At 39.3% G+C, this 21,599-nt stretch overlaps 1 protein-coding gene across 1 annotated transcript in view; it reads right to left on the reverse strand.

Annotated features, from left to right (window-relative positions):
• The window catches only part of Acvr1c (activin A receptor type 1C), a 47,123-nt gene that overhangs the window by 12,636 nt on the left and 12,888 nt on the right, over nt 1–21,599 (reverse strand). Inside the window, exons 2-4 of the mRNA XM_029567650.1 lie at nt 12,390–12,629; nt 4,650–4,880; nt 1,472–1,639 (exon numbers count right to left, since the gene is read on the reverse strand). Of these exons, the coding sequence (XP_029423510.1) occupies nt 1,472–1,639; nt 4,650–4,880; nt 12,390–12,629 (639 nt within the window). The remainder of the gene's footprint in view (nt 1–1,471; nt 1,640–4,649; nt 4,881–12,389; nt 12,630–21,599) is intronic.

The following is a 21,599-nucleotide window of genomic DNA, read 5'->3' on the forward strand; positions in this document are numbered from 1 at the left end:
AGGTACTAATAGTTTTCTCAATAAATGAGAAGATTATAATCACTATGTATGCGTGACAATAGGGCAAATATTGTCTAATGAAACAAGTTTCAAAATTTTGCTACCCTAGACCAGTGGCTCCCAAATGAGAACCAAAGATCCATGAGGGCCCTCAAAACTATTTTATATCTGCACATCTGTGTCACACCACCTTTTCTGTGCTTACTTCAACCAAAACCACATACTTGGACAAATAGAATGAAGAGCATGTAATAAAATTAAGACAATAAGTCAGATATTATAGAGATTTTCAAAAATGTTCTGGTTAGTTTTTATTATCAACTTGACATGAGCCAGAGTCACCTGAGAAGAGGAAGTCTCAGTTGAGGGATTTTCCAGACCAAATTGGCCTGTGGCCATGTCTGTGGAGAAGTCCTGATTGTTGACTAAATAGAAGGGCCCATCCCACTGTGGGCAGTGCCACCCCTGGGAGGTGGGTCTGTCCTGTGTAAGAAAGGTAGCTGAGGAAGCCAGGGGCAGCACACCAGGAAGCAGCGCTCCTCCACAGTCTCTGCTTCAGCCCCTGCCTGAGCACTCGCCTTGACCTCCCTCAGTGTTGGACTGTGATCTGGAAGTGTAAGCTGAAACAAACCCTTTCGTCCTCAAGTTGCTTTGGTCATGGGATTTATCACAGCAACAGAATCAATTAGAACAACCACTATTTTCACTACCTAGGTTTTTGCATTAAAAAAGTGATCAAACATTTGGATATGATTATTCATATTAATTAATTAATTATATTTACGTTAAGTAAACAAATATTTTTAAAATTTCTCAATGAGAAATTTTAATGTAATGCATATTAATAAATATAACCTACATATACAAAAAATTTCTGGGTTTTCAAAATATTAAGCTTATAAAGGGATCAAGAAGCTATTTGCCCATTTAGACTGATGACTTTTCTGGAGTCAACTTCGTACTGGGTCAATAAATTGACAAGGCAATGGATATTATTTGGCCTTCAGGTATGATATTCAAATATTATTTTCTTTATTTTTTTGTGACAGTTTCTGGCAGGCCTGGAATTTACTTCGTAACCCAGGCTGGCCTCAAACGTATGGACAATCCTCCTGCCTCAGATTCCCAAGTGCTGGTATTACAGACAAGCGTCAAATATTCTTTCATGACATCTTTTCCACTAGTTTTTACTTATTAAAACAAGTATTTAAATCATTTACAGTCTCTGATTATACAGCCTTTGCCACTAAAGCAAAATTTCCAGGTATAGGGGCTAATGACAAAGATGGAGCCACTAGAAATAAAAATCTATCATGGACAACATAACATGCACAGTCAGGTATATGAGAAAGCGGTTCATATTATGACAAAAACCAACTTAAATAAAGTTCCTTTAGTGTTCTTTTATATTTGAAAATTGTAAAGAATCAAAACAAAGTATAAGATCAGCTTTCTGAAAGGAGATACATACCTTGTGTACCGACAATCTCCATGTGAAGGTGAGCCAGACCACTAGCTATTGAAAGTGCCAGCTTGACCATTCCAGCCACAGTCACTATGTTTCTATTCAAATAGTCATATAAGGAGCCCTGTTCATGGTACTCAGATACAAGCCAAAGTTGAGTCCAAGTTCCATTATCTGACAGGAAAACATAATTTGTTGTTGAAGATGTTGAGAAAGAAGGGAAGAACTCTTACCAGTGTCAGTATTTAAAGTTAATCTGTACTTTTGGCAAAGCAAAGTCAATTCCTTCAGGAGGGGTGCTTAGAGCCCAAGTCAGAAGGGAAAAAAGTTCTCAGTGAGCTGTTGAAGATATTGTATGGTGGATTCTTCCATCAAAACAGGAAGTTGTAAAGTAGTTGTTCTAACAGTTGAATGGTTCTTTTCCTGCTCCCTCTGTTACAGAATAGCAGAAACTACTGAGAGATGCATTGTGGGAGAAACTGCTGAGAGGCACATTTGACCTCGGTGTGGAGCTGTACATTAAGCAAAACTTAATGTGCATAAGCAAAGCTGTACATAAGCAAAGCTTTTAAGAAAGATCATACATGGGAACAGAGAGATGGCTAGGAGTTAAGAGCATGGTTGCTCTTGTAGAGAACCTGGGTTCAATTCCTAGTACCCACATGGCAGCTAACAACCATCTATAACTCCATTTCCAGGGGATCCAACACCCTCTTCTGACCTCCACCAGCACTGTATAACACGGGTGCACCTACCTACATGCAGGTAATAAACTTACACATAAAATAAAAGTAATAAATAAAATATTTTTTAAAAGAAAGATATCAATAAAGACCAGCAAAACAACAAATTTACCCAAACTATTATTACCACCCTAAGGGCTCTAACACCCTAACAATGCCCATGATGTCTGCCTTTAAAAATAGGAGGTTATAGGAGGTTATAGGAGAAGGATGGTGGCTCATGCCTTTAACCCCAGGCAGAGGCAGGGGAATTACTATGAGATGGAAGCCAACCCAACTGCAGCGGTCTACAGAGTGAGATCCTGTCTCAGAAAACAACAAAACGGAACAAAACAGTTTCTCCAAATATTTATATAAAGAGCCAAATGTCCTCAAATGAAACATTTCATTTAATCAAAACAATCCAACATTTTTAAAAAGACTTCTAGCAGAAGAGGAATTTGCCTAACACTTCTCCATATATTAGGATCCTGACAAATTAGTTTTAACTTTCTAAATGAAGTGTCTCTAATAATATGGCCAATTCCAACAAGTTTTGATTCTCTAGAAAATATTTCTACAGAGAACAATTGCAAAGGTCCTTCCTGACAGGTGCTGCATGTTCAGGAGCTGCTTGTTATCCAACTATTTCACCTCCACATCCAGATAGTGATAAATAAAACTTCTTGAAATACAAAAGCTAGTACAATAAGGTAAATGTCACTAATGACCTTCCCACGTACTAAACTCACCCTTAGACTCTTCCTGACTGAAACCTGTGGCTTACTATGCTCTCTCTCATAGCAATGTCTCCATCAGAAAGTTGGTTTAAAAGTAAAACTGAATATGGTACACAAATAAAGAATTGTGAAGATATTAGAGACCACTTAGCATCAGGCACAAAGTGGCTGATAAGCAAGGATGCGACAGAAACCCATTAAACTAAAGGAAACAAGGATGACTCTTGCACATACAAGTTTATAAACCATTAAGCACTGTGATTAAACTAGTACATAAGATGAGACATATAACTAGTTGCTACTGCATTGATGGCATTGCAGTAAATAGTTCAAGATTAGCAAGGGAAAAATAAGTTTTTAATGGTGAAACAAGATGTCTCATTTTCAAAAATCTGAATGAGGTTTCAAAGTATGTGTCACTGAGAACTTGGGAAGAACTTTTCCTCTTAGCTCATCTTGGCTTTACTCTTTCCTTCCTTGAAAATCAGAACTAGGAAACATAAATACGGTCAAAACGTGATAAATTGCTGAGCCTCTTCTTGCCATCCACTTAATAACAAATACTCCCATGTTCAAGTTTTTATTAGATCAAACAAACATAGGTTTCTAATTTTCACAGGCAATGGTGGAAGACTACAATCTACAGATGGCTTATCTTAACCTTTTTGGATGAGGTAACAATTGTGATTCTATACTGTTCTTCATAGGTCTGATTAAAGTTATAATTTAAAACCTAACTGGACTGAGTTTTGCTCACTTTTGTCTATATTTCCCTATGTCAAGCAGTAAAATGAATAACAGCTTCATAGAAGAAAAAAAGAATAGATAATCCACAAACTTTATATCCAGCCTTAATTACCCTGGCATATATACAATATTTTAAGAGTAATGATTTATTTTTTGAGGCAGGGTCTCCTTGGTAGCCCCAGCTGGCCTGGAACTTGCTATGTAGACCAGGCTGGCCTCAACCTCACAGAGGTCTGTCTCCCGTTGCCTCCCAAGTGCTGGAATTAAAGGCGTATGCTACCATGCCCACCAAGATTTTAAATATCAAAAGGGTGATGCTCTGTTTTGCTCCGGGGGACTAAATAAAAACAATTTTTTGCTTCTCAATATTAAACTTCAAATTTAAGTCATATTCAAAGTAACAGTAATGGTAAATTTCACCAATAAAACCTTGCTTATCCCACTCTACCACAATCTAGAAGCAACATTGCTGAAAATTTGAGCCCTGCAGACAAAGCCTATCACACAGATGTAATGCTAACATTCATAAGTATGTCTGCCCAGGTTATTAAAATAGCAAAATATTTCCAACTCAGTTGATAAACAGCTACTGTTCAAAATTTCTAACGATACTCCACTGCCCCACACACCCAAATGCTCCTCCACCTTCTAAAATGCCCCTAGATCTTTCCATTACCCAGTGGTGATGCCTAGGCTGGCAGGGTTTCCTAGAATGGGCCTCCAGCTGAGGGCCCTGCTTTGCTGGCTGGGTCTTACCCAGCACCAGTCATCTAATACTTTAAACATCAACCTGGTACATTCCAGTCACTTGCCCCCTTCACTGCTTCATTATGGACATCTATTTGTGGGAAAGAAAAAAAATCTCTTCTCAACACAAAAATTGGATTTCTGGGTATTTTGTTGAAAGAAAGATGATTCCCATGTGACCACTGATGTGAAATCTTCCCTTGCTGGTCTCAGTTAGACTGCGCTCACCTTTATTGTCAGCGGCGATGAAGCCAAGAATGTTCTCATGTCGCAGCATCACCGTCTGATAAATTTCTGCCTCACGAAACCAAGATCTTTCATCTCTGGAGGAGAAGATTTTCACAGCCACATCTTCTCCACACCATCTTCCATGCCACACTTCCCCAAATCGACCTTTCCCCACGATTTCTTGAAGTACAATCGTCCTTGCAATCGTTCTTTGAACCAAAAGAGGCAGACCTAATCAAGGGAAGGTGGAATTGAGTGAAACAAAAGTCACAAGAGAAATGGTATGATGGTCACTGTGTTAAACAAAAAGCAAACATTCAAGCACTTCAATAGTAAGCATCATTATGACAAACTTTAATGCCAAGATAAGCTTGGCAAAATGCCCCAAGTAATTAATTTCCATTCTCTTCTTCACAAATAAAACTTTTGGGCAAAGTCTGCTGCTTCAGATATCTGATTTCTAAGAACTGCTGCAAATCTCCCTAATTACCCTGTAATGCCACGTTTAACACTTAAAATAAAATGTACAGTTCTTGGTACAACGAGGACAAAAATTCTTTGTGTTTTTTTTCAAAACAAAATTAAAATTTACATGTAAGAAATCAAATTCAAAGACTGAATAAGATAATCATGTTACACCAAAAATATACTTTTGGTGGAATGGAAATTCAAATAAAATACGTTCTGTATATTTGTATAATTTGTTGTTTTTGTTGTTTTTGTTGTTTTGAGACAGGGTCTCACTATGTAGTCCTGGCTAGCCTGGAATCTGCTATGTAGACTAGGCTACATAGCAGCGTCTCAAACTCACAGAGATCTGCCTATCTCTGCCTTCTGTGCTGAGATTAAAGCATGTGCACCATGCCCAGACTGGCTTTAAAATAGCAATTATACTTCTAAAATTCTATGCTAAATATTTAATTCAAATGCACAAAATTTATGTAAAATTATTGAATACATTGTTATTTATAATAAATAAAAAGTATGGGTTTCAAGTCATGAGAAAATTTGTGAAATATAGTCCAGATATTCCAATCACAGATGAGTAAGACCTACTGCCTTCTTTCGACTGAACCACATGATAATCAGTCTTGGGCCAGTTTTTGAACATACCCAAGATTTAGCTTTATTCTCTGAAAAATGAGGGATAGTAAATATCACCTAACTTGTGGGATAATGCAGGGCTTGATAAGGATGTTAAGCACAGTATCTGACATAGTGCACACTCGATGATGGTTCTCCTCTTAATATTAACCTTTCCACAAATTACGCAGACTGATACTAGTGGTAGACAAAGCTGGCTTCCATCTCACAAAGATCCACTTGTGATCTTGGCCTCCAGACTAAAGCCATGTGCAACCACACCCAGCTTTAGAGAGATATTCTTAAATGACACAGGAAGCTACTTTTGCTACACTGTTGATGAAAACAGCATAGTAAATTTTATCCTACAAGTACAAATATATTGCTCTTCACTGATGAACAGAAAAGAGACTGAACGACATGGTGGAGTCAGAGTGTGTTAACGATAACGTCTTTCTCATCTTTCACATTTTCATAAAGTCCACAAAGGGTATTTATTACTCCTATAACCTTAAAATCAGAAGGAAATAGTTAAAGAGGCTACAGAATGAATTCATTCTAGAAAGGCAGCTTTGTTATTGTCTCTGTCTTCAAGTTGCTGGGTCAACAACAACCTCATGGCTCCTGGAGGCATAAGCCCCTGATCCAAGAATGAGCCACTGTTTATTCAAATGTTCTCATCTCCACAACCACCCACCATGGTAAACAGGCACAGATTATAAATTCACTGGGATGAACCTCAACGATTAGTCGTGGAGACCCACAGTATAAAAGTTCCTTTGGAACCATCTGGTTCAACTTCATCATTTATTGATGAGAAAATTAGAACCTGACAGTAATCAGACTTCAACAGAGTATGTTGCTGCAGGAGGCTGACTGGGAATGTCTTGTCACCAGTGGAGGGATAGACTTGTGATCCCCTCTGTAGGAAGCTGTCCAGCGGCAAACAGCAAGGGGTATTTTTGTAGGCGACAGTCAATGTTGCTTTTGATTATACAATTAAAGTGACACTAACAATTATTAGGTCAAATCTAATCTCAGTGTGTTCCTCCCCACACTGTGCCCACGTACACACACACGCACACACACACACACAAGCTTGCATACACACAGGCACGCATGTATACACATGCTCACAAAAAAAAATCACCACTGACAATCAACATCACCATCACTGACACAAGGAATAGAGAAACTGGTAAGACAGTGTTTTCAAACTGAAGTTAACGAAACACCCACTCAGTGGTACAGGCCAGGGACAAAGAAAGGCAACATATACGGAGTTCAGTGGAGCAATGAAGCTGAGACAGTGAAAATGAAAGTTCTTTCAGCATCTTTCAAAGCCAACACCAAAATTTATCTGAGCAACCCTTGTGTTATCCACCTACAAAGGTAGACTTTGCCTCTTGTGGAACGTTCATTTTAATATTTCACCAGCGATTGTAGAAACTGGCATCTGGCTTGTGTCACCATCTGCCAGGACGTTACACTATAAGACAAAGAAGGAAACTTACTCCTAGTCCCTTAAGAGCCACCTGAGACACAGCCTACTCTCTAAGACAGTCTAATAAAGCATCAGCTTGTTTTCGTTTTGTAGGCTCTACACCTCTTTTGAAATTTGTTTCTGACTAGGTCAAGGATAAGCTTCATAATTTTGGTTTCATAATGTCTGACAAAGCTACCTCACATTCAAGGTCTCCAACCAGTTAAGAAACTCAGAGAGGAATCTAACTAACCCAGTCTCCTCTCCAGGGGTGAGCTTCTGTGGCAAAATCCTTGCTGCGGTAGACCCTTTCTCTGATGATCAAAGACATCTGCTTTTATCTGAGGGTCATTGCTAAACATATACGACCAGCTTTAGGAAAACAAAATGCTTAAAGCTTTTCAAATTTGTCTTTAAAGAAATTATCTGTGAGCCAGGCCTGGTGATGCAGACCTGTGTTCTCAACTACTTGGGAAGTTTAAACATGAGGTTCACAAGTTCAGTGCTAGCCTGGGCAACTTAATGATCTCCTGTGTCAAAGTAAAAAGTGAAAAGGAGTCGAGGGATGTAGCTCAAAGAAAGAGCACTTGCCCAGCATGTGTAAGGCCCCACACTCAATCTTCTACGCTGCAGAAAGAAATCATCTATGCCCGTGTTTACTCTTTCCTTTCACAGATGTCTTAAAATAATCATTAGGAAGAGTTCAGAAGCCAACAAATTCATATTTATGCTTGAAGATTCACTTTAAAAGCATCAAGAAACTTAGTATGAAATTTTGGGTTTTGTGTCCAGTTTGTTGGCTCCTTCCTTTTTAAAAAAAAATTAATTGCATTTTTTGATTTGTGTGTGTATGTTCACGTGCGTGTGCACAGTGGTACATATGTGCCATACGCATGTGTGGTCAGAGGGCAACTTTCAGGAGTTGGTTCTCTCCTACCATGTGAATTCTGGAAATTAGACTGTGGTTGTCAGGTTTCATGACAAGCACCTTGACCCACTGAGCTATCTCACTAGCCTCTGACTTCTTTCTCTTTTTTTTTTTTTTTTTTTTTTGTTAGGGGTTTCCTGTACACCCCCCCGCCCCCCCTCTCCCCACGATTACCCCCCCCCCCCCCCCCCGGGGGTTGAATTAAAGGAGCGGTCCCCCCGCCCCGCCGTCAGTATTCTTTCCAGGTGCTACCACGCTTGGCTTCTTTTTTTTTTTTTTTTTTTGAGATAGGGTCTTCCTGTAACCCCAGCTGACCTCAGTCTCACAGAGATTCACCTGCCTCTGCCCTCTGAGTGCTAGAATTAAAGGCATGTGCCACCAGGCTTGGCTCAATGACTTGTTTCTTAAACTACACAGCCACTCTCTCATTTTTAATCTCTATTTTTATTTTGAGGAGAAATCCTTCATCATATTGAATATATTTAAAGAGTAGCTATAAAATATACAAGTACTATGGCTAAAAGAAGCTTTGGGGAGAAAAGGTTTTATTTGACTTATACTTCAGGATCATAATCCATCATTGAGGGAAATCAGAGTAAGAACTCAAAGAAGGAATCTAGAGGCAGGAGCCACAGAGAAATGCTTTTTGTTTGCTGGACTATGCTCAGCTAGCGTTCTTATATAGCCTAGGACCACATGCCCAGGGTTGTATTGTCCACAGTGGGCTGGGCCCTCCTATATCAATCAATAGTCAGGACAAAACCCCACAGACATGCCCACAGGTCAACCTGATCCAAGAAATTCCTCAATTGAGGCTTCTTCTCTCAGATGGTTCTAAGTTATATCAAGTCGACAATACAAACTAATGAGAATATTCTACCCCTTGTCAAATTGACATATAAGCAGACCACTGTTAAACCATAACCTTTCCTTTCACGCTTGTTCCCAAGATCTCATGTTGATATCACAATATTATTTACATACAATACAATTTTAGAAGTCAAAGTTCTCTTTTTTTATTTATTATTTTTATTTCATGTGTATGTGTGTATTGTCTACATGTAGGTAAGTGCACCCATGTCATGTAAATGCCCATGGAGATCAGAAGAGGCTGTTGGATTCCCTGGGACCGGAGTTATGGACAATTGTTAGCTGCTATGTGGGTGCTGGGATGCTGTTCTGCAAGAACAACCTGTGTTCTTAACCGCTGGGCCATCTTTCCAGCCCCCAGAAGTCAAGGTTCTCTTTAAAAATCCAAAGTCTCTTAACTGTGGGCTCCTGTAGAATCAAAAACAAACTAAACACTCTTGTATTCCAGGTGGGAAGAACTGTGGCATAGGAATAGTGACACTTAAGCAAACTAAAATCCAGCAGTGTAATTCCAAATCTTGTAGGTCAATATTCAACATCTGTGACTCACTCATGATCTTCTGAGTTCCAAAGGAATTGGGCAGCCCCATTTCTCCAGATCTGCCATCCATAGCACACACAGCTCGTTTCCTAGGTTCAGGCTGGTTCCATTCCACATCTGCCACTGCCCTTTGTCTTATGGTCCTAGTATCACCAATATCTTGGGGTCTCCCACTGCAACGAGGCTGCATGCACTTCACCACTGGCCTCTCTTGGCCTATCTTCAGGAGTACCACCCTACCATACAGCACCAGGCCATAACTACTCTCCATACCACCTCAATCCTTTATCTCTCATACCTTCAAACCTAGTACCCTGTGGGTGACTCTTAGATATTGCCAAGTTTGGCAACAAGCTTGAGATACAGCCTTGGCTCCCCTGGATCCACGGCTTCTGTGTGCTGACCCTGAGAAAATATTTCCATATTTCATGTCACCAATGCTGATTTCTGGTTAATAAAAGCGGATTCTTCAGCCCCCGATGACCAGCAACCGCAGATTCTTCATTAAAATATCACATAAACAGCCCCAATGGAGTCTTTGCTTCCCTCTGAAACTTTACAAGCTAGGCATCCACTGTTGGCATTTCTTTGAGCATTCTTATCTGCCAAGAGCCCACAGAACAAGCCATAAAGTTCTGAGTACTTAATGGATTTTCTAGCACAAAGCTCCAAAATCCTCCACCTTCCTTCCACAAAACAGTTCAAGGCATAAAGGCCACCTGGTCAGGTCCATCACAACAATACCCCCCACTTCTCCTCCTAACAATTTCTGTTCTAGTTTGCTTTCTGTTGCTGTGATAAAACACTCTGACCAAAAGCAGCTTGTGGAGGAAACAGTTTATTTGGCTTATACTTCAGGATCACAACCTACCAATGAAGTCAGGACAGGAAATCAAGACAGGGACCTGGAGGCAAGAACGATGTAGAAATGTTGCTTTTTGGCCCACTTCCTGTCTTATATTCAGCAAGCTTTCTTTATGACCTGTTGAGGGATGGTACTGCCCACAGTGGGCTGGGCTCTCATACATCAATTACTAGTCAAGACAGTACCCCACAGACATGCCCATAGACCAGCTTGACCCAGGAAATTCCTTAGTTGATGCTTCTCTCAGATGATGCTATGTTGTGTCAAGTTGACAATAAAAGCCAACCTAGACACTATGTAACATCATCAAGTGGACTAAAATGTTTTTGTGGGTATTAGATAGGTAGCTAATCTGTCATTTGAATATTATATAGAAATGTGTTTTCCAGAATTTAGCATAAATCAGACTTCTTTGTATGTAGAATATTGCCAGTACTCAAAAACTTAAGCACAGAAGATCTCAAAATGCAGTATCCAAGCCAGGTGAGTTAGTCTACACCTTTAATCCCAGCTTTCAGGAGGCAGAGGCAGACAGATTGCTGTGAGATCAAGGCCAGCCAGGGATGGTCTACATAGTGAGCTCCAGGCCAACTGGGATGCATAGTGAGAACCTGTCTTAAAAAAATTGTAGCATCCAAAGAACCAGAGTTTTAATCCCAAGGAACAATGCTTTTAAGAAAAAATGTGAGTCTTCTATACAATAACATAATTTAGATTCCAGGTTTATAAACTTTGCTACTGCAAAATTTTTCTCTCTTGGTTTCCTCTTTACAATATCCCACCTGATGCTAGAGTAGTGCTGTAGACAGTGGGACTTTTCTGGTCAGTGAAATTGCACTCTTTTCTGGTGAATCCAGAGCACTTCCTGTTAAATATGGATACTCATGTGAATGGGGTGCCTCTATCACCTGCCTCTATTAATCATGCCTGCCTGGATGCTACTCACAGCCTCCAACAGGGAGTTCTTCAAAACTGGTTTGGATAATGAGGGTTTTTTTTTGTTTGTTTCATTTTATTTGAGACAGGATTTTGCCATGCATTCCAGGCTGTGCTCTTACTCACAAGGCTCTTGCTTCATCCTCCCTAGCACTGAGATTATGGGCAGGTGCTAGCCTGCCTGAAGAGTAATGACCTTGGTGAGCCTTCTAAAGTAAGGAGAGATGCAAGAGCTTCCGAGGTGATCCACCTGGGCTTATCCTTGTTCATAATTCTAAAAATCCAACTGCTGGCAAGATTTCTGGAAATTCAGATGGGATGAGGGGACTCCCTACAATTTCAGGGAAAAGACCTGCTCTGTCCCCAGCAAATGCTTTGTGCTATGAAAAAGTCTCTTTTATTCAACACACAGACTGGTCCTTGAAATTCCTTCATCAGGGGTCTGGAGTCCAATAAAGAGAAAGAAAATATAACCTGGGCATAACCTTGAGTAGATGACCTTGAGCAACAGAAAGCAGACAGGGATACTGGGAGCTTCCTTTAGGTTCTCACTTCTAGGCTTTCAGAACATAGTATTGATTTAATTCTAGATCAGTTCCTTGTTTGCTTTGCAACCACAAACACATGCACTCAAAGGACACTGTTTTGTATAACTAAAATTTTCCCAAGGGTCACTGTCTCAAATAGAATAATCTTAATTGCTCTGTTTTCATAAAAAAGGACCAAGAAAGCAACAGTGACTGTTTCCAATCATAATGGGAAGAGATAGAGGACAAAAAGGAAGCTAAAATAAATAAAATAATAATAAAATCCTGAAGGTATAAGAAAATGAGAATCTGAACACGTAAAGTTTCAGAGGGCAAGCCATGAAAGTTTTCTTCTCCATTTAATCTTAAAAGGCATTTGTATGCATGTGTTTATTATGCATTTCATGAAACATTTCAGCTAGTGGAGCTCATATTGAGCACTTTCATCAAAAAAGATTTTTCATTTACTTTTAAATAAAAGTTTTCTTGCTGGAAACATACACATACCAGAGCCTGAGCCCGAAGCGGTCACGTCATAAATCAGATCTTTGAGCGTTTTTCCAGCATTTACCAGGTTGCACTCTGCCAGCGGCTCCTCCACGTTGTGTCTCTTAGTCTTTCTGTATGCACACTGGCGGTCCTGGCATGCCCAGATAGTCAGCATGGCAGCTATGGACAGGAGGCAGACAGGCACAGTGATGACAACCGTCAACTCTGTGGGTCCAAGTCTGGGGGTATTTGGTGATGCTGCAGTTTAAAAAAAAAAGAAAGAATGGAACCATAAATCAACTTTTTAAATATATTTTTGACATTTTGTTTTTTAAAATATAATTTTATTCGTGCATGCATTGTTAGAATTTGTTTCCAGTAAACATATGAAAGTTTTGTACTAATTTTAAAACCAATTTTTATTTTATTTTTAAGATAGGGTCTTAGGTAGCCCAGGCTGTGGTGGAACTAGGTAGCTGAGGATGACCTTGAATTCTAGATCCGCCTGCCTCCACCTCACCAGTGCTGGGACTACAGATGTATACCACAAAGCATAATAATATATCTATGAAATAGATAATGTGAAAATGTCACAATGAAACTCATTCATAAGTTGTATACAAGTTGAAAAAATTAGTTTAAAAACACTTATTTTGAAAAAAAAATATTTTGTAAACTCCAATGCAATCACCAAACTTTTTCACCTAGAATATACAGTTCCACACTGCATGTATAAAGCCACAATCATTATCAAAGACCATGATATAAGCAAAGATGGAGAAAGAAAACCAGAGCTGAAGGCAGCTAAGCTATACTGGGAACTATGGGAGATAGGGTTAAGGTTATGGAAAAGCACTAGTATGGGAAAGTTTTTTATAAAAAACCTCCTAAGTACTTGATACTTTTATTTTTACTATTTTCTCCCCATTATTCAGCATCCCTGTCCATACAGCAAATGCATCCATCCATCCATCTATCATCCAGCCAGCCAGCCAGCCAGCCAGCCAGCCAGCCAGTCAGCCATTCATTCGTACATTCATTCATGACACAAATAATCACTGAGATATGTTCTTGGGATATGTCTGCTACTACTCCAGGTACTGAAGAGAAATGGTGAGTAAAGAGCCCAAATCCCTGCTCCCTGGACATGTAAATGCTCATAAATCCCTACAGCTAAGCAGAGGGCTGAGTAGCACAAAGGCAAGAGGGGATAAGTGCTTTAAGGATGAATCAATGAGGAGAGAGTGATGGCAAGATGTCACTTTACATTGAATGGTTGTGGAAGGCCCCTCTGGGGAGATGTTACAGAAATAATGAAACAAAGGAATCTCTGAATGAAAGGCAGGGATGTATGGGCCAGTTGGGGAAAACTAGTGCAAAGGACCCAAAGGTGGGCACCTGCTTACTTAGTTAAGAAACATGTCCTTGGATGCAGGAAACAGGGAAAGAGAGAAGGAAATGGGGTCAAGAACTTCTCAGGAAACCTTGCATGGTGTCTTATGGCTGGGGTGGGATATGGTAGAACTTTTATTCCAAGTAGCCACTTTGTCAATAGACACTGGGGAGACAAGAATGAAAACAGAGACCAGCCAGAAACCCAGTTCAACAAGGAGGTGATGGTCTTAGCTGACAACCCTGCCAAAAAGAACTGTCATGAAGCTGGGTATAGTAAAACACAGCTGTAATCCCCAAAGAGCAGGATTGGGAACTCAAGGCCAGCCTGGGCTACATTGTCAGTGCATCTCAAAAACTAAAAAGGAAATGTAAATTTAATAAAAGTAGATAATCAGTAAGGAGTTCTTAAATGTCAGGATCACTAAAAGTTCTAGTTTTGTTCCTGATAAGTAAGACACCTTTCACTTTAGAAAAATTAATGTGATATAACAGAAAAATATACCTAGGGTCTGGGAGATGGCTTAGTGGGTAAAGCACTTGCCACACAAGTATGAGGACCAGAATTTAGATTTCCAGAACCCATGTAGTAGCTGGTTGGGCATGATGGCCCACCTTAACCCCACCTGTAACCCCAGCCTAGAAAGACGGAGACAGGAGTCCAAGAGCAAGCTGGCTAGTCAGATGAGCCAAATCTTTAAGGTCTGGGTTCAGCGAGGGACTCCACCTTGATATATAAGGTGGAAAGAGATCAATGAAAATATCCAACATCAACCTCTGGCCTCCACACCCACAAGGGCACACATGTGCACCCACACACATTTGAACAAGGATACATTCGCATGTGTATACCACACATATGCATAAGGAAAAAATATATAATTAAATTTGTAGCCATCTTTAAATCACACATGCCAATTTTTTAGACACTTCCTGTAGCTATCAAAAGAAGTTATTTTGCCACTTGAAGCTGGAGTACTGTTCATTTCCTTTTTGCTCACTGAGATGGCCTTAGTGTCAATTTAATTCTGTATGCATGTCCTATCACAAGGGTGCTGATTTTTGTTTTTAATAAGCCTTGAGATCTATTTGACAGACTATGGCAACAGAATTTAGGAGATTCAGGCTGTCAAAGGAGATCATCTCAAACATCAAGAGAGAGAAGCTTGGCTAGGTTGTGAGTTGCCTCCCTCTCACGTTGAACCTTGGAAAAACTGCCCCCTACACACACACAGACACACAGACACACACACACACACACACACACACACACAGAGACAGAGAGACAGAGACAGAGAGACAGAGACAGAGAGACACAGAGAGAGACAGAGCTCTTACTCCATCCAGGCCCTGAAGAGGTTCAGCGACCATCATCAGGAGCCTAACACCTGCGCCTTAGACTCCAAATAAGTGTCTATGACAGTAGGCTTTGCAAATTACCAATGTTCCTCAGACTTCCTACTTTCTAATGAAAACTTGAGAACTTACTACTTTAAATGATACTTACATTTTATTTATGATAGGCCAAAAATACTTAATTCTAAAAGAAAAACTCAAATTCCTCCAAAATGTGTTCATAAATGTTCATCATAATTCTAACAGTTTTTAGTCTGCTAACAGTAAGTAAAAGACTCAAGTTAAGTGGATTCTGGATGCACAATCCAGGTTCTTCTGCTTCCACAGTAACTTCCACCGGTCACCAACTTTTCTTTCCTTGTGTTTCAGGACTCCTTTGAGAGCGTTAGAAGTTACACAGATACACGAGGAAGGCAATGGAAGGTGAGCTTGGCCTTGAGTGCCCTTCAACAGGTGCTAAAAGTGTTCTCTAACAACTTTACCTTAGAAATCATTAACCAAGTCCTTGTGACTTGTAACATTTGCTGTTATAAAAGCATCTTGTTATCTATTTTATAATGATCGTTTTCAAGTTGTATCTATATTTTCAAGTCCTCACAAAGGTAGTCTAGGCATTCGAAGAAAGACACAATGTAACTTAACCTTCTGAATTAACTCTACTTTTAAAACACCTATTTAAAATATTAATATATTTTAACAATAAAATTCTATCATTGGATACAATTACATGGCTAAATTTTAGTTTTATATCTGATACTGGGAACCGCTATCATAAACATTGACCTTTAAAAGCTGTTGATTGCCTTCATTTTAGTAAAGCTCTATTAAGTAGAGCTCAGATCGTGTCTATGGCAACTAATAGAGACAAAAGGTCAACAAACCTGAAATCACAGTCACCTGTGCTAGTGCCGACTACCGCTCTCAGGATGCTTACTATGGATGGGCAATGTGTCTGCTTTTGTGAACAAATTTACTAATACAAGTTTGTAAGAAAAAAAAAAAAGATTACTCAGCTAGAAAGCTAGAAACACTCTAGCAATACTATCCAGAAAGAACTCCTTAAACACTGATCAATTTTAAAAGCAAACATTTGTAAAACTATACCTTAGACCAAAGGTTCACTGTAATCTTTATAAGACAGAAAATGAAGAAAAAGTGCAGTCTACAGCCAACGGATGATTATTGAAGAAGACAATGTAGCTAGAAAGATATTTTAGTAATTGATAATCACAGGAGAGCTTGTTTGACAATTTCTGATTTGGGGTAAATTGTAGAATTGTGCTGTCCATAGAAAAGGCAGCTCCTGGAAAGGATAGAAAACATTCCACAATTGTGGCCTTGGGGTAGCACTTCAGCACCAAGTAAGGCATTTCACTTCTAAGTCGATTAAATAGAAGAGGATGAAAAAAAAAACAATAGTACCAACCCAGTTCTGTGAGACCCCAGCTCACAAATATCTCCTCTTTAGAAGCTCTGGAATATATTAAACTGATAAGATGCAAGGAAAATAAGTACAATTATCTTCTGGTATTTGTGGAGACTGATTTTAAAAAATCACACTCAAGTCCCTTCTATAAAGTGGAATAGCACTTTTATATAACCTACACACAACTCCTCCACACACCTTGTCAATAGATTACTTCCAAAAACTAATACGATACAAACGCTATGTCACAGTCATATTGTATAGGAAATACCGACAAAGAAAACGTCTGTAGACGTATGGTATAAGCACAATTTTTTCTGAATATTTTTGTACTGCAGTTGATTGTATCTATGAAGGCAGAGCTCATAGAAATGGAGGGGTGACTATATTAACAAGGTAGAGGGAGGGAAAAAATAAAATAGGAGGGAAGGAGAGAGAGATGGAATAAGAGAGGGAAGAAGGGAGGAAGGGAAAATTGATTTCCACTTATTGCAGCAAATTTTGCAACTTGCCCTAGGAAGCTAGGTGGAGTTAGTGGTGGTGAAAGTCATCAGTGGCTGCTCTCACCCACCTGAAATACAGAGCTATCTGAGATTGATTGGCTCTTCCTGGGACTGCCCTCTACTCCTTTACCTCCTCACCACTTCCTATGTCCTGCTCTTAGGAGCAAATGCAACAAGATGCAGAAACCCCAGCTAATCAGGTGTTCTGATCACTCACCTTCTTATTAAAGGTTACTTTTATTATACACAGCTGCATTTGGGCTGGAACATGAAGTATTCCAGGCTCAGGAGCTAAATAATAATGCTGGTTTCTCTGTCTGATGTCCATGGGACCATGTGCTCAAGGGAGATACTCACAACCCTGGTCTCAACTTTCTGGTGCTATGACCATGATCGCCTGCTTCTTCACAGTGCCCATTATAAGATTCATCAGGAATGATCCAGTCACAAGCTCACTGGGTTAGGTCCCTCCAGCAAGCTTTGCTCTACATAGCAGCAAATGGGCTTCCTTCTGCACACAGTGATAGTCATGTCAAAAGCACTTTAGTCAATAGGAACCTTACAAACTGAACCAGGGTAGGCAATTGACTTTCTAATCTAAAGATTCTACCAAGACAGGACAGGGGCAAGAATAACATGACAAGTATTTTTACCATTGCAATGACCAGCCACTCCATGGCTTGGGGCTCCATCTAAAGAGGTCTGAATTTAAAAATAAAAAATGCCTTTATATTTTGAGGAAAAAAGAGCATTGAATTGAAGACTATAATCATTGGCCTAACAGTATAAAGAACATTCTCTCAAAGAGTGGTGAGATTAATAAAATCTTGGAAGGGGGCTAGAAAGATGGTTCAGTGGTTGAGGGTCCCTGCTCTTCCAGAGGACCCAGAACTCATGTGGGTTAGTGGGGAGGGCTCATAACCACCTGCAACTCAACCTCTAGGGGATCTGATGCCCTCTTCTGATTTCTGTGTGTGCCACACACGTGGTGTACACTCAAATACACACATAAAAATAAATAATCTTTAAAGGAAAACAAAAGTCAGAAGGAAATGTAAATAGTTTCCATAATTAGTTTACCTTAAATTCGGGGCAGCAAAAGAAGATAACCTTTTTATATGGGTCATCTCCAATGATACGTGTTTATAAAGACATTACATAGCAATTATGCAGGGAACATTTTAGGGTTTTTTCCACCTTAAGAAATCTTTTCAACCACCCGAGAGCACCTAGATCTGGCCTCCAAATGGTATAGACAGAATCCCACTGAAATGTGCCAACAGCCCATGGAAAACAGATGATGCGGAGACCCAAAAGTTCAGTGCCTTGCCACAGTGGAAGGAAGATCATCCCACACCATCACCCCCTCCAAGTCTCAGGGACTTTTGCAGAAGAGGTTGGAGGAAAGAACATAAGAGCCAGAGGAAGGGGTGGAGTGTCACCTGGAAGTGTCCTCCAGCCACTATGCTGGCAAACTGTAGTCACACCACCCTCCCACTATCCTCAAGGAGTCAATAGGGGAGTCAGTTACCCCTCCCACCCAATCAGACAACCTTAGCTGCATGTGCAGAGGAGTTAAGGATATATAAGCTAAGGATGCCATGAGGCACCTCTCTCACCATTTTGTGCAGCTGTCAGGAAATCACAGGATTTATATATGAGTATGGACTTACTAAGACAGCCGTAAATGGTGGGGGGGGCATCCACTCTTCTATAAAGAAACCCCCATCCTATGCTCTGTAAGCAAGTCCAATAAACTTGTTAGGATTGTCCAAAAAAGAAAAGAAAAGAAATCCTTTCCATGGGAAAAATGAAGTTCCCTTCACTGGCATCTCATTCAGTGTCTCCTCAGCTCATTCAGCTCCACGGAGACAGCCTTGTTCAGTGAAGGGTACTTAAAATATTGATGACTAGGGCAAAGTCATACACCTCTGTCCTAAAGTATTAGCTGCTGTAAGCTCTCCTAGAACTAACATATTCCATAGAGCAGCTTGTTCACTTGGAAAAGACTGATGTGGGGTAATCACATTTTTGACCTTGTTCAATGGTCTATCATAATCACCAAAACAGATTTGAGTGAAACATAATGGTATTTACATGACTGAAGGCATAAAATCCTACATAACGTAGAATCCACAATTTAGAATTGGTTATAAATTTTACTTTCAATCTCCCATTATGTCCTTATGAAGAACATTCCATAATTTAAATCAGTGTACTTGTTTCTGGAGATGAGAAATACCTCCTGTATTAAACTTTCAAAACACAAGTTTGACTTCTCTGTACAGTTAGATTTAAGAGAACTTTCAACGAAATTATAGCACCTTTCACTTTATGGGGGGGGGGGATTCTGTCTGGTACACCTGTCAGGTGTGCTCTGAGTCCTTCAGAGTGAACTATAAATGGATTTGCTCATGTGATAGCAGAGCAGTTCCACAAGGGGTCCCGTGAGTCTTTCTCAGCAGGAATATGTCACCTCGTTCTAACTACAGCAATGAATTCTGTCTCAGACAGAAAACCACAAGGTCAAAAACAGCAATGGATGTTTTTAAAGAAACGAATTGATGCCTTAATTTGCCCAAAGAATAATGATCTCTACCTGAGTCTTCATTTTTTTTTTGTTTTTTTAATTATGTTTTAAAATTATTGATAGTTGATAAATTTGATACTTTAGGCAGCTTATCTTTCTTCAGATGAAAACCTTTCATTTGATTTAAAGTCTAATTTAGACACGTGCCTACTCAATGGGTACTGTACACCTCACACAGCTGCTATAATAATTGACCTTCCTTTTTCTCTCTACACAGTGAAGAATGGAAGAGGCAAGTAAGCATTGTGCGAGAGTTAACAAAGCACTCACTTTGTAATGTTGTGCCTAAATTTTTATTGAAAATAACTCTTAAAATTAGTAAATATATATAATACTATCTTTAAAATAGTGTGTTGAAATCTAAAAAGAAAAAATGATAAATTTTTATTACTCCAGTACCCCTAGCCAGCACTGCATGTTTTTGTAATAGAACAGGAACAAAGACGCCTGGAGCTTGAAGGGTTTTTTTGACTAGTCTATTTCCATATGAAGGGCTGTAATTAGTGTAAGCATGCACTAAAGAACAATTCCTCTCGTAATTAACCCTATAAATTACCAGCCTATCTAGCCCAAGTATTCTGGCCTTATGCTGTGTGAATTTTCATGGATAAATTTTAGTCTGCTCTTGATACTATTTGATATCAACGTTATTTTTCTAGGAATATTCTGATATCACATAGAGTCATCAGAAATAATTTCTGTTATAAACTGAAATGTAAGCCAGCCATAAAAGAACAAAATGCATTTTGTTCACATGGGAGGAGTTATGTTTTTAATATTAAGGAAGGAAAGTAAGATATAAAATTGTATTGAATGAAAGAATTCAACTGTTAACATTTTTTTAAATATTTTATTTATTATTTTTATTTTATGTGTATTCATGTATTGCCTGCATGTAGGTAAGTGCACTCGTGTAGTGCAATGCCTGCAGCGGACAGAAGAGGGGATCCCCTGGGACTGGAGTTAGCTGCCATGTGGGTGCTGGGATTCGAACCCGGGTCTTCTGCAAGAACAACCAGTGTTCTTAACCTCTGAGCCATCTCTCCAGCCCTGTTAACAACTTTTTAAAATCTATTATACAAACCTATCAATTTGAGGAGCTCTGGATAGCTTACAAAAAATTAAATTTTTTCATAGTATTGGAAGCTTAGAAGTCCAAGATCAAGGTACAACCAGATTCTGTATTTACTGAGGCCTGTGCTCTGGTTCACATAGGTGCCTGCTTGTTATGTTCTCTCAACCTGGAGGGACCGTCCTTAGACCTCTTTTATAAGGACACTAATCCTGGTAGTGAGGACTCCACCCTCCTGACTTCATCACTTCCTCAAAGGCCCCACCTCTCAACACCATCACTTTAGGGCTTAGGGTCTCAAAGCATACTCAAAGTTAGCTATGGGTCATGTCATTTCGTGTACTTTGAAGAGTTTAGGTAAAAATTATCTGTTCTGAGCTTAGCAGACTGTTTTGATGGATACCCTGGGGTAGTGAAATTTTATGTAAAGGATCATTTTAAAATTACTGATTAAAGTTCTTTAAGGTCATAAAACTATTTTTATTTGGTAAACTGTAATTTTCTAGAAAATTTTCTATGAGTTACCAGGTCAGGTGTATTTTAAAGCTCCTTTTGAGATTAGGGGCATGCCTTATTTTTCCTTATACTATGAGATATATATGATATATATGTTATATATATCATATATATATATATCGAGAGGGACTATGTTTTTAAATATGCAAAATTTGTGTGTGTGTGTGTGTGAGTGTGTGTGCCAGACAGTCACTCCATAACCTCAGGCATACTAAACGCACATTCTTCCATACAGCTATACCCTCTAGCAACGTTTCTGCATTAAAGGTTTTTTGGTCTGATACTAACAAAAGTAAAGTGAAACTTTTATTTGTTTGGCATATAAGGCACATCTTTTACATCACAATAATTTTGATATTTCTATAAACATATT

The sequence above is a fragment of the Nannospalax galili genome, unplaced genomic scaffold (assembly GCF_000622305.1).
Source record: "Nannospalax galili isolate Female #2095 unplaced genomic scaffold, S.galili_v1.0 scaffold1181, whole genome shotgun sequence".
In the NCBI taxonomy this organism is placed as follows: Eukaryota; Metazoa; Chordata; class Mammalia; order Rodentia; family Spalacidae; genus Nannospalax; species Nannospalax galili.